Source organism: Microtus pennsylvanicus, chromosome 13, assembly GCF_037038515.1.
Source record: "Microtus pennsylvanicus isolate mMicPen1 chromosome 13, mMicPen1.hap1, whole genome shotgun sequence".
In the NCBI taxonomy this organism is placed as follows: domain Eukaryota; kingdom Metazoa; phylum Chordata; class Mammalia; order Rodentia; family Cricetidae; genus Microtus; species Microtus pennsylvanicus.
Window position 1 is genome coordinate 58,103,245 of NC_134591.1, and position 12,914 is coordinate 58,116,158.

Genomic DNA, 12,914 nt, shown 5'->3' on the forward strand with positions numbered 1-12,914 from the left:
ACTCAGGTTTCTGTGGGCAGCCAAGGCAGCCTGCTGGGAGGAGCCCAGACCAACAGACGGGCTGGCCAAATGCGGTCTTCACCTCAGCTGTCCCCTCTCCTGGGAATGGAAGAGGCTCTCTCTAGCTGCGCTGGCCTCCCAAGGCTACAGACCCCTGCCTCTGCCCTCTTCCCAGACCCTCACGGTCCCAGACCCTCACTTTTTAACTCCCTCCTGAGGTCATGGCACAGGATGGAGAGTCAGAGATCTCTGCCTCTAGGGAGGGCCCCAGAGTGTCTGTGCCACAGGGAGAAGGATATAATAATGATTGGCCCTCTACCCTCAGGGAGACACTGGAAGAACCCTGGGCCCCTCCAGTCTTCTCCCAGCTTGGCTCGCTCAGTATCTGGATAAACCAGTTGTCATGGTGAAGGCCGGGTGGTGGGGCACACCGTAGTATACAGCTGCTGTGGGGTCAGGCAAGCAGGCTGAAATGAGAAGGCCGTAATCCCCAACACAGTTACCTTCAGGGTTGACCACTAAGGAGAGATGGCTGGAGCCAAACCCAAAGGGTTGTGGGCAGTGATTATAGGACTTGGCCGGGGTGATGGGGGAGGAGGATTTGGTCAGCTAGCACATTCCTCAACGTTTGTTGGGCTGTGTTTTGATGTGTTAGGCTGTGTTTTGATAGCGTAGCTAGAAGGGAATCCCATTTACTCTGCCTTTTCTGTGCTCGGGATCTGTGCTCGTGTCTTTGCAGGCACCTGGCCTCAGATGGCAAGCCTGGGATTAGAACTGGACACTGACTGGCGTCTTTGGTTTCTGGGAACTAGGCAGTGTAGCTGTTTTAGGGAAGGGAGCGTGAGAAAGTGACAAGTGGGCTTTATTTCAAAGACCGGCTCATTAGGCCACAGGTGGTAGGATGCAGGAGCGCGCTGCGTTTGGGGCTTGGGAACAGATGGCAGTTTAAAGAGAAAGTCATTAACTAGCCTGACACAGAGGATGTGGTCATTCAAACTTATTATAATGAACTTAGATCTCTGTGTGAGCCATTGCTAGTTTTCCAGGACGTCCTGGGAGCTTCTGGAGCTGAACTGCAGTGACAGACGAAGCCAGTTCAAAACAGGGACTTTCCAAGACCAATCCGGGAGAGAGGAATTCGCAGCCTCTCAGAGCCAGTCGTGGGGGAGGGAAATAAGGACACGCTGTGGACAATTAGGACTATCATAAGGTACGGATGCCACCTAGCGGCCAGAATGGCACAGCCAGGCTGGAGCCCGAGGCTCTCGGGGAGCTGCAGCGCTCTCTGAACAATGGGCGGGACTTCCGGTAGGACAGTCGGGTGCCGTTGTCGGACTTTGGTCGGCCGAACCACAAGTCCCATAGTGCTCCGCGCCAGACTGCGCAGGCGCGGTGAGGCGTGGCCGGTCAGTCCCAGAGGCTTAGGGGCCGCGGCTGGGTTGAATCAGTATCTGCTGGGGTCTGGGATCTGGGCTGTGACGACGTGAGGTGAGGCGGCGTTGCGCAGTGGACACCATGTCGAGGCAGGCGAACCGTGGCACCGAGAGCAAGAAAATGGTAACTCTGAGGGCGTGACCCGGTGGGCCGGGCGGAATTGAAGCTTCCTGGGAAAGGGCCTGGTGCTGGCGCTCCGAGTGATTGTCAGAGGGTCCTGGTGTGAACTGTGGGATGGGGAGATCCCTAGCCGGGGCAGGTTGGAGGACCCCTGAGTTTCCTCCCCTGCTCGAGGTCGAATGCAACTCGGTGCTTAGACCAACAACAACGACAGCAATCAGTAACAGACTGATCTCTTCCTGAGTGATTTAACCCTACCAGGTGGATAATGTTATGGCCTCTCACAGCTCGGGAAGGTTGTGCGATGCCCAATTTTACACCGAGGAAGGGTTAGGATTTGAACCCATGCCTCTCCACCTCCAGAGTGAATATTTCAGACCACCGAGTACACAGTCTCTCACTGTGCCCTGGACTAGCTTAGGTAGTGGCCTTGTCAGAAGGGAACTTTCCGTCTGACACATTAAGGGGTGGCCCCTCTAATGGTTGAGAGGAGAAGGGAGGATTGCTGTGCTTCCTTTCCCATGCTGGGAGTAGTGGGACAGAATATAATCCCCAAAGCCTGGGCAGGGTCTAGAGAGTAAGGTAGATAGCAGTTTTCGCCAAGCTAAGAGACTTTCTTAGCATGTGTTCCTTTTCTTTATTGTACCCGTCCCCTCCTCTCCCGGGTTTCTCTGGGTAGCCCTGGCTGTCCTAGAACTAGCTGTAGATCAGGCTGGCCTTAAACTCAGAGATCCACCTGCCTCTGCCTCTTGAGTGCTGGGATTAAAGTTGCACCACCATCACTGGCTTCTTTATTTTACAGAACATTCCATGCCATGGCTTTGTTTTGGAATTGAAAACTGAGCATTCATTGGTGTTGGTATGTCTATGTGAGAGTGTCAGGTTCCCTGGAACTGGAGTTACAGACAGTTGTGAGCTGCCATGTGGATCCTGGGAATTGAATCTGGATCTTGTGGAAGAGCAGTCAGTGCTCTTAACCACCGAGCCATCTCTCCAGCCCGCCAGACCTGTTTTTTTGTTTTGCTTTGTTTTTGAAACAGGGTTTCTATGTCTTTGGAACCTGTCCTGGAACTTGCTCTGTAGATCAGGCTGGCCTCAAACTCACAAAGATCCACCTGTCTCTACCTCCCGAGTGCTGGGATTAAAGATGTGTGCCACCACCACCTGGCTCCAGGATAATTCTTAACCTTTCCTCTCTCAGACCACTGAGAAACCAATGGTAGCAATGAATCATATCTACACAAATATTAAATACACAAACTTAGTGATGGAAGCTGGGTTTGATCCTAGCACTGTAAACACAAAATGCAAAAACTTAACATCATATAAATACATTTGTTTGCATCTTCCAGGGATTTGTGGGTCTCTTAATATGCTCTGTGGATTACAACTTGAAAATTGCTTTCAGGGGACTGAGGATGTAGCATATATATATATATGGAGAGAGAGAGAGAGATTGATTCCTGGAAGAAGTAACAATAGTTAAGAGAGTGTTGAGCTAGAAAACAATGTCAAGTTGGAAGAAGTACATATGTGTTCCTTGGCATTCTTTGTTGGTCATTAGTTTCCTTCGCTGGACATGGGGACAGTGGTACTAAGATTAGACAAGATAGTGTTAAATTTAAGGGATGGTGTTTCTTTGGTAGATAGGAGCAGAGATATGTATATCTCTGTATAGCCCTGGTGGACCATAAACTCCCTCTGTAGACCAAACTGGCCTGGAACCCACAGAGATTCAGCTGCCTCTGCCTCCCAAGTGCTGGGATTAAAGGTGTGCGTCACCACCTGTGTGTACTTGAAACAAGGTTTTCCTATCCCAGGCTTGCTTCCATCTCCTGTTTCTCCTGCCTCAATTTCCCAAGTGCCAAGGTTGCAGGCATGTGCCCCCATACCTAGCTATTACCTTTCTTTTCTTGCATGGGTTTACTTATTTACTGGGGGATGTCTTAGTTAGGATTACTATTGCTATGATGAAACACCATGACCAAAAGCAACTTGGGGAGGAAAAAAGGGTTTATTTCATGTACAGTTCATCATCAGAAGTAGTGAGGGCAAGAACTTAGAGGCAGGAAGGAGCTGATGCAGAGGTCATGGAGGGGCGCTGTTTACTGGCTTGCTCATCATGGCTTGCTTGCTCAGCCTGTTCGTTTTTTAGAATCCAGGACCACCAGCCCAGGGATGGCATCACCTACCATGGGCTGGACCCTCCCTCGTCAACCGTTAATCAAGAAAATGCCCAATAGTGAGATCTTAGGGAGACATTTTCCCAGTTGAGGTTCCCTCCTTTCAGATGCCTCTAGATTATGTCAAGTTGATATAAAATTCGCCAGCACGGGGGCTGAGCCACAGTATTTGTGTGGAGGTCAGAGGACAGCCTGAAGTAGTCAGTCTTTCTCTTTTCACCGTGTGGGTTTGGGGGAATCTAACTTAGGTAATCAGGCATGGCAGCAGGTGCTTCTGCCTGTTGAGCCAACGTACCTAGAAGTGACGTGCTCCCCTTTTCTCTGTTGGGGAGCAGCACCCCTCTAGTTGCCCTCTTCCAGGTAGCCCAGCCTTGAGCACGTAATTACTGTATTTCACATAAACCTTCAGATGTCTGATGCCTGCTGTTTTTAGTCCACGCTAACAGAAACAGTCCATCTGGGCTGGGTGGTGGTGGCACACACCTTTCTTTAATCCCAGCACTCGGGAGGCAAAGGCAGGTGGATCTCTGTGAGTTGGAGGCCAGCCTGGTCTACAGAGCTAGTTCAGGACAGCTAAGACTCTTACGTAGTAAAAATCCTGTCTCTAAACAAATGAAACAGTCTATCTGTCCAGCAAGCTTTCCCTGAGCCCCAGCTATGTACTGGGGCTGTTAGGTGCTGTGGTAGATACGGAGAAGAAGCCCTAGACCCCACCACTGGTAAGCATGTGTGACATGGACTGAAATGTTCTCCACAACAGGGATAGTGTGCTGGCTGGGACTGGGGCCTTTTTTTTACTGCTTTTTTGCTCTCTCATGCACACACATGCATGCATGCACACACACAGTGCTGACGACTGAGCTCAGGGCCTACGCACATGCTGGGCCAGGGCCCACCACTGAGCCCCATCTTCAGTTTCTTCATTGTTCTGAGCACCAGCTTCACATCTTTTGAAAGTTTTTTACTTTAATAAGGTAGTAGACACGCTGACATCATAGGGATAGAGCTGTTCTGAGAATTAATTGAAAATGTATGTAGCCGGGCGGTGGTGGCATACGCCTTTAATCCCAGCACTCAGGAGGCAGAGGCAGGTGAATCTCTGTGAGTGTGAGGCCAGCCTGGTCACAGAGCTAGTTCCAGGACAGCTAGAGCTGTTACACAGAGAAACCCTGTCTCCAGGGAAAAGGAAATGTGTTCAACGCTGACAGTGCACAAGTGATGTTGTCGGCTGGCTGTCTTTGTGTCCAGTCTGGTCTTCACCTTAGTAAGCCTTCCCTGACATACCACAGCCCCACTTCTAATTTATTTTATTTATTTATTTTATGTGTGTGTGTTGCCAGCGCGTATGTCTGCATACCCTGTGTCGTGTGTCTGGTGCCTGAGGAGGCATCGGATCCCCCGGGACTGGAGCTATAGACAGTTGTGAGCCTCCAAGCCTCCACGTGGGAGTTGAACTCAGGACCTCTGGAAGAGCAGCTGTTGTTCTTAACCACTGAGCCATCTCTCCAGCTCTGCACCACTTCTGTTTTAGAAGTATAAAGACCTTGAGGTTATACATTCATGTTACTCGTTGTTCTAGGCTAGGTTCATAACTGAGGCTGGAGACAGACTTGCGTATTAATAGAAGATGTGGAGACCCTGAGTCAGGACCCCATTCCCAGATTCCAGGCACACCTGTGTTGTGGACCCTCCCTGCCTTTTCTTACCGGTGAAGGGGGGGAGCGGCACGTTAGTGTGATTTGCATAGGATTTGGCAATCATGGTGGGTGGAGGCTCTTGGAGTTCATCCAAGGGCCCATTAATAGTGGAAGGAAAGCTCTCCTGACTTAATGCACTTGCCGACTCTCCGGACTGGTAACTGCTGGAGTGTCTCCATCCATTCATGCTCAGGCCGGTCTAGTGCCAAACTCTTGACTTTACTAAAAAATCATTCCTCCTTAATAGCTTCCTTTCAGTTGCCATATTTGGCAAATGATCTCCTGGAGATACCCTGGTCTGCCTGTTTCAGCTGAATTCAGAGAGCCTCCTGCTCCCCACATTGATTTTCTTTGCCCCTAGTGCGTCTAAGACTTGTTTTAATTGAGGGGGCTTATTAATATTGCAGTCGTGGGATAGAGTGGATAGTGTGCTGGGATACCTTTGGGTGTTGTCCCCCCAGATTCCTTTTTCAGAACTTAGCTGTTTAACCTTGAACTGATCGTTCCTCATTCTGGTCTCAGTATCTCTTCTGGATTGCTTACTACCATTCTGCCTTACTGAGTTTTTATGAGATAATGAAAGGCAGCCTGTTCTGGATAGGCGTGGTGGCTGATACTTTGGGTTCTTCCCTCAGAAGTCTGGAAGTCACACAGTGACTTCCTCCACCCCTGACAAGCCTCTCTTCAGAACTTACTTTCCAAGCATGTCCTCTGCACACATGAGTATGTGCACGCACACACATATAATGTAATTAAAATTTTTATTGTTATTATTATTTTCAAGATAGGTTTTTCTGTGTAGCCCTGGCTGTCCTGGAACTTGTTCTGTAGACCAGGCTGGTCTTGAACTAACAGTTCCGCCTTTCTCTGCCTCCCAAGTGCTGGGATTTAGGCATGCGCCACCACCACCCGCTTGTGTATGTGTGTGTGCCTGCATGAGTCTGTGTACCATGTGCATGCAGGTGCCTGCTGAGACCAGAGGATGCTGGACCCCTGGAAATGGAGTTATAGGTGGTTATGAGCTATCAGATGTGGGCCCTACCTAAGGAACAAAATCTGGGTGCTCTGGAAAAGCAGTAGGAATCTTTAACTGAGGTAGTCCCCCCTCCAATATTGTATTCTTATTTATTTATTTGTTAAGATTTATTTATTTATTATGTTTACAGTGTTCTGCCTGCATGGCAGGAGAGGGCACCAGATCTCATTAAAGATGGTTGTGAGCCACCATGCGGTTACTGGAAATTTAACTCAGGTTCTCTGGAAGAGCAGCCAGTGCTCCTAACCTTTGAGCCATCTCTCCAGCCCATATTGTATTCTTTTAAATTTATGCACTTTTTAGAAATATTTTAGCAGTGTGTCAAAAGGATCATTAATTTCTCCCCATGTTGGTGACTTTGAGGAGAGACTGTCTCCATAGTAACGGGCTCTCTAGGACTTCCTTCCCTGCCAACCCAGTCTGTCCCTCAGTCGCCAGCTCTTCCCATGAGCATCAGAGAACCCAAGCCTTGGTTACAACTTAACCTCATGCCAGAACCCTCCAAAGCCTGGTTCTCAACCTTCCTAATGCTGTGACCCTTGCTGTGGGGACCCAACCATAAAATTCTTTTCTTTTTTTTTAAATTTATTTATTTATTATGTATATAATATTTTGTCTGTGTGTATGCCTACAGGCCAGAAGAGGGCACCAGACCTCATTACAGATGGTTGTGAGCCACCATGTGGTTGCTGGGAATTGAACTCAGGACCTTTGGAAGAGCAGGCAATGCTCTTAACCGCTGAGCCATCTCTCCAGCTCCCATAAAATTATTTTCATTGCTACTTCATAACTAATTTTGTTACTATTATTAATCATAATGTCAATATCTGTTTTTTCCAATGGTCTTAGGCCCCCCCGTGAAAGGGTCATTTGACCCCAAAGGGGCCATGATTCGTTCACAGGTTGAGAACAATTGCTCTAAGGCTTGGGGAAGCCATTGGTCACACCTGCCAACACACAGAGGCTGTGTTGGCTCCATCTTTTACAGAATCCAGTGAGTGGCTGTTCTTCCCTTTCCGGGTTCAGGTGACCCACCTGTGGCAGACTGCGTTGGCAGAGGCCGCCTTTGGTGTTAGAAGATGTGCCATCCCTAGCCAGTTTGTAGTGGGTGTGGCTGCAGTCCTGTCACGCTGGCCACTCCACAGGCGTGATATCCTCCAGACATAGGCACCGGGTGGCCTTTGCTCGGCATCCAGGAGTTGTGGCCAGGCTGGTCCCGACCCTCACTGACTGTCGTGCTGCCGGGTCCTGATGGCCTTCTGGATCTCTTTCAGAGTTCTGAGCTGTTCACCCTGACCTATGGCGCTCTTGTCACCCAGCTGTGCAAGGACTATGAAAATGATGAGGACGTGAATAAGCAGCTGGACAGAATGTGAGTGAGCCTCACCCCAAGAGGCAGCCCAGGCCCCCAGCATACCGAGTGTGTGCTGGCCTGTGAAGCTGACATTTGGGTACAGGTTCTTCTGAACTCATTTATGAGGGCGTTTGGGCATTATCCCCATTTTCTTCTTTAGCCTACAACAGTCTTAGGTTTAGATATAAGATAATTTGTTTATATGTAAGACATTACGTAAGACATTTTGACCCTCTTAATGGTCTGTTCTCTGATTTCCTTCCAAGGGGTTATAACATTGGAGTCCGACTAATTGAAGATTTTTTGGCACGCTCAAATGTTGGAAGATGTCATGACTTTCGGGAAACTGCGGATGTCATTGCTAAGGTCGTTTACCTGGGCCACCTGTCCCCGCTGAAGCTTGCCTTTGGGAGACACTACCTAACTCTCTCCCTGCTCCCTAATCTCCCGAGAGGCTGATTAGGCAGCTCTCTGGACCAAAGAAGCCTTTCTGGTGGTTTGGAAATAACATTATGAAAGAGGCGAGAGTGGTTGGGGTCTCTCTTGTGCGCCACAGCCCCGCTGTAGTGGAGTAGTGGCATGTACCTGTGACCCCATCTGGTCATCTACATACTGAATTCTCCATCAGCCATCGCTATGTAGCAAGACCTACCTACAGACAGACAGAGCCAGCAGGTCTGCCTGTCTCACTTAAACTACAGCCCGAATTCCTCCATTTTGAAAGTGTAGCAGAGTATCCAGGAGATTTGAGAGTATGCATTTTGGGCCAGATATGATTTAGGCCTCTAATCCTAGCACTGAAAAGATACAGGTAGGATGATCACTGCGAATTCAAGGCCAATGTAGGCTGCATAGTCAGCTCCAGGCCAGCCTGAGCTATATTGTGGGACCCTGTCTCCAGGAAATAGAAATAAAGCAAAAATAACTCCTTATTCAGATAACAGCTAAAGGCGGCTGCCCTTCCTGTGAGACACGCAGGCGGACAGTGAGTTAGCCTCTCATTGTGTGATGCCCGAGGGGAGAGATGGAGCCCTACCTGGGCACTTCTCTTCCCCAGATCCCTATAGATTCGGAGGCCACAGTTTTGTCCTGAGTGACTTTTTGCCGACTCCTTCCCAGTTGTGTAGTTCTGTCACCCTTCCCCATAGAGCTGTGTGTTCCCTGACAGGTGGCATTCAAGATGTACTTGGGCATCACGCCAAGTATCACAAATTGGAGCCCAGCTGGCGATGAATTCTCCCTCATCCTGGAAAATAACCCATTGGTGGACTTCGTGGAACTTCCCGATAGCCACTCATCCCTTATTTACTCGAACCTTCTGTGTGGGGTGCTGCGGGGAGCCTTGGAGATGGTGAGTGCAGCTCTCTCCGAGCTTGGTGCTGTTTGGTCAGTGCTTGTCTGAAAGGCTTTGGCTTCCCCAGCCCCTTGCTGTCCGAGGACATAGTGCAGCTGAGACAGGATCCAAGGCAGACACCTTCCTTCCTGTCATACTGAGAGAGTGCTGGCGTCAGCAGTGGAGAGCAGCCATTCCAGGGGTTTCCTGGGCCACAGTCCTAAGTGGACCGAGACCTTTTTCTTTTTCTTTTTTGGTTTTTTGAGACAGGGTTTCTCTGTGGCTTTGGGGCCTGTCCTGGAACTAGCTCTGTAGACCAGGCTGGTCTCGAACTCAGAGATCCGCCTGCCTCTGCCTCCCGAGTGCTGGGATTAAAGGCGTGCGCCACCATCGCCCAGCTCGAGACCTTTTTCTTTTCCTTCTTTTCCTTCCCTTCCTTCCTCCCTCCCTCCTTCCCTCCCTCCCTCTCTGAGACAGCCTCACACCAATCCTAATTAGCTTAAGACGCAATTGCTCAATATGTGGACCAGGCTGTCTTTGATTTGCCTCCAGCCCCTTCCTCTCAAGTGCTGGGATTACAGGTCAGTGACATCACATCCAGTTTGAGGTCACTGTCTTCCGTGTTAGAATATTGGGGCTGGCAACCCTGTCCCTGTGGGAATCTGTCATTTCCAATAAATTGTTTGGAACTGGGCAGTGGTGGCCACACCTTTAATCCCAGCACTTGGGAGGTACAGGCAGGCGGATCTCTATGAGTTCAAGGCCAGCCTGGTCTGCAGAGGGAGTTCCAGAACAACCAGGACTACACAGAGAAACCTTGTCTCAAAAAACAGAAAACAAACAAACAAAAAGTTTGGAAATTTCATACATTTACATAGTTTATATAGTGAATTTTTGTCATTTTCATACACGCACGCACACACACACTCACGTCCATGGGCATTTCTGATCTAGCCTCACCCTGAAGTTTCCTCAGGCTGTGGTTAGATATCCACCTCTGTTCCTCAGGTCCAGATGGCTGTGGAGGCCAAGTTTGTCCAGGACACTCTGAAGGGAGATGGTGTGACAGAAATCAGGATGAGGTTCATCAGGCGGATTGAAGACAATCTCCCGGCTGGAGAAGAATAAGCAGCTCTAGGACTTTGGGGCATCCAGGATCAGTGCCTGCAGGGATGAGCAAGGTGGGCGCTCCCTCAGCCTCGGAACTCAGTGACTTGGAAGCCGATGTTATATATTCTTCTGACCTTATTTCCATTCTCCATGCTAATAAAGAGCGGACTGGTAGTTTGCTTGCCGTACAAGTATGTACCTCAGAGGGGGATTCTCTGCTCGCTTCCCTTCAGAGGGGCAGGAGGTACCTGCCCTTGACTGGACTACGAGAGTTTGAACCATTTTACATTCCTGTGAATTTTCCAAAGCAAAACCCACTTTGACCCCATGAAGAGCCAAGCCTGACACATCTAACGCTGAACTGTCACGACCCCATTGGCAAATGGCTGCAGGGAGCCTTGGGTTGTAGGGGAGGGAGAACGCTGGGAAGGGGTGAGTAGGAATTGTTGGCTGTAGTGACACGCTGTAGTCTTGCCAGGCCACGGAAGCCAGTCATGCCGGAAGCACTGGCTTCTGGGAAGCCACCCAGGTCTCATTCCTCCCTGCTGTTTGGAGGCAACATCTCCTCTTTTTACAGAGGGTCCATCCTTTTTTCTTACAAATTCATCAATAAAGACACATTCTTGAGTGAAATCCCAGTCCTGTCATGTTTTCCTTCTGCTCAGCATGTGGAATTTGAGGAGAAAAAAGCAAGTGAGCCCTGGTGCTGGGTCCTGCGCACAGCACTCGGGCAGATGCTGGATCTGCTCTAAGTACATTCTGATTGGTAGTTCTGTTTTCATGGGGGAGCCAAGGTCAGGCTGCTTGAGGTCACAAAGTTGTCAAGTAGAGGGACACCAGGCTTTGAAGCGAGGACAGACAAAGGCCCTGTTTTTGACTTGTTCTGAAGCCTGGTTAGCACCCGGAGTTAGCTCCAGGGTAGCACTCGGGGTTAGCCGATTGGGGTTAGCTCTTGGGGTTAGCTTTGGGGTTAGCTCTCAGGTTAGCACTTGGGTTAGCTTTCAGGTTAGCACTCGGGGTTAGCAGATTGGGGTTAGCTCTCAGGGTTAGCACTTGGGGTTAGCTCTCGGGTTAGCACTTGGGGTTAGCTCTCGGGTTAGCACTTGGGTTAGTTCCAGGGTAGCACTTGGGTTAGCTCTCGGGTTAGCTCCAGGGTAGCACTTGGGGTTAGCTCTTGGGTTAGCACTTGAGGTTAGCAGATTGGGGTTAGCTCTCGGGGTTAGCATTTGGGTTAGCACTCGGGGTTAGCTCTCGAGTTAGCACTTGGGTTAGCTCTCAGGTTAGCACTTGGGTTAGCTTTCAGGTTAGCACTCGGGGTTAACAGATTGGGGTTAGCTCTCGGGTTAGCACTTGGGTTAGTTCCAGGGTAGCACTTGGGTTAGCTCTCGGGTTAGCTCCAGGGTAGCACTTGGGGTTAGCTCTTGGGTTAGCACTTGAGGTTAGCAGATTGGGGTTAGCTCTCGGGGTTAGCATTTGGGTTAGCACTCGGGGTTAGCTCTCGAGTTAGCACTTGGGTTAGCTCTCAGGTTAGCACTTGGGTTAGCTTTCAGGTTAGCACTCGGGGTTAGCAGATTGGGGTTAGCTCTCGGGGTTAGCACTTGGGGTTAGCTCTCGGGTTAGCACTTGGGTTAGCTCTCGGGTTAGCTCCAGGGTAGCACTCGGGGTTAGCTCTCGGGTTAGCACTTGAGGTTAGCAGATTGGGGTTAGCTCTCGGGGTTAGCATTTGGGTTAGCAGTCGGGGTTAGCTCTCGAGTTAGCACTTGGGTTAGCTTTAGAGTAGCACTCGGGGTTAGCACCCTGGGTTAGCTCTTGGGGTTAGCTCTACGGGTTAGCACTTGTAGCTTGGGATAGCTTTACTTTGGATGCTATCTCAAGAAATAAAGAAATAAAAACCAAAAACAACAAAAAACCTCAAACAAACAAAAAACCTTGTTTACAAGAAGATCTAAGTTGCCCAGGCTGGTCTTGAACTGTGATCCTCCTGCTTCAATCTGCTGAGTAGCTGGATATAGATGTATTTCACCAGAGCTAGGTGGGTGTTTAAAATTGTCGTGTGTGTATGTGTGTGTGTGTGTGTGTGTGTGTGCGCGCGCACGCACATGTGTGCGTGCACGTGTTCACTGACATGCTGTGATCTGCCGTGAAGATCAGGGCACAACTTCATAGAGTTGGTTTCTCTCACCCCTTGGGTTCTGGAGATAAATGACTGTCAGGTGTGTGTGGCATCAGGTGTTTATATCCCCTGAGTCATCTTGTTGGCCCCAGATATGTTTGTGGGTTTTTTTTAATTTTATTTATTTATTTATTATGTACACAACATTCTGCCTCCATGTGTGCCCGCATGCCAGAAGAGGGCACCAGATCTTATTACAGATGGTTGTGAGCCACCATGTGGTTGCTGGGAATTGAACTCAGGACCTCTGGTAGAGCAGCCAGTGCTCTTAACCATTGAGCCATCTCTCCAGCCCCCCTGTGTGGGGGTTTTTTTTTTTAGTGCTTTAAAACTGATTTTTGTGTATAGGTATTTTGTCTGCATGTGAGCCACACTGGGTTCTTGGAATCAAACTGCAAGCCTCTGGAAGACCACCCAATGGTCTTGACCTCTAAGCCTCTCCAGACCACAGGTAGCTTTTAAAGGAAAGAGGCA

At 49.5% G+C, this 12,914-nt stretch overlaps 1 protein-coding gene across 1 annotated transcript; it reads left to right on the plus strand.

Moving 5' to 3' along the window:
• Nucleotides 1-1,388: 1,388 nt before the first annotated feature.
• On the plus strand, nucleotides 1,389-10,900 carry Trappc3 (trafficking protein particle complex subunit 3). Its single transcript, XM_075945530.1, has 5 exons — nucleotides 1,389-1,557; nucleotides 7,745-7,842; nucleotides 8,091-8,190; nucleotides 8,993-9,175; nucleotides 10,166-10,900. The coding sequence occupies exons 1-5, from the start codon at nucleotides 1,516-1,518 to the stop codon at nucleotides 10,283-10,285; spliced, it is 543 nt and encodes a 180-aa protein (XP_075801645.1). The 5' UTR covers nucleotides 1,389-1,515; the 3' UTR covers nucleotides 10,286-10,900.
• The last annotated feature ends 2,014 nt before the right edge of the window (nucleotides 10,901-12,914 follow it).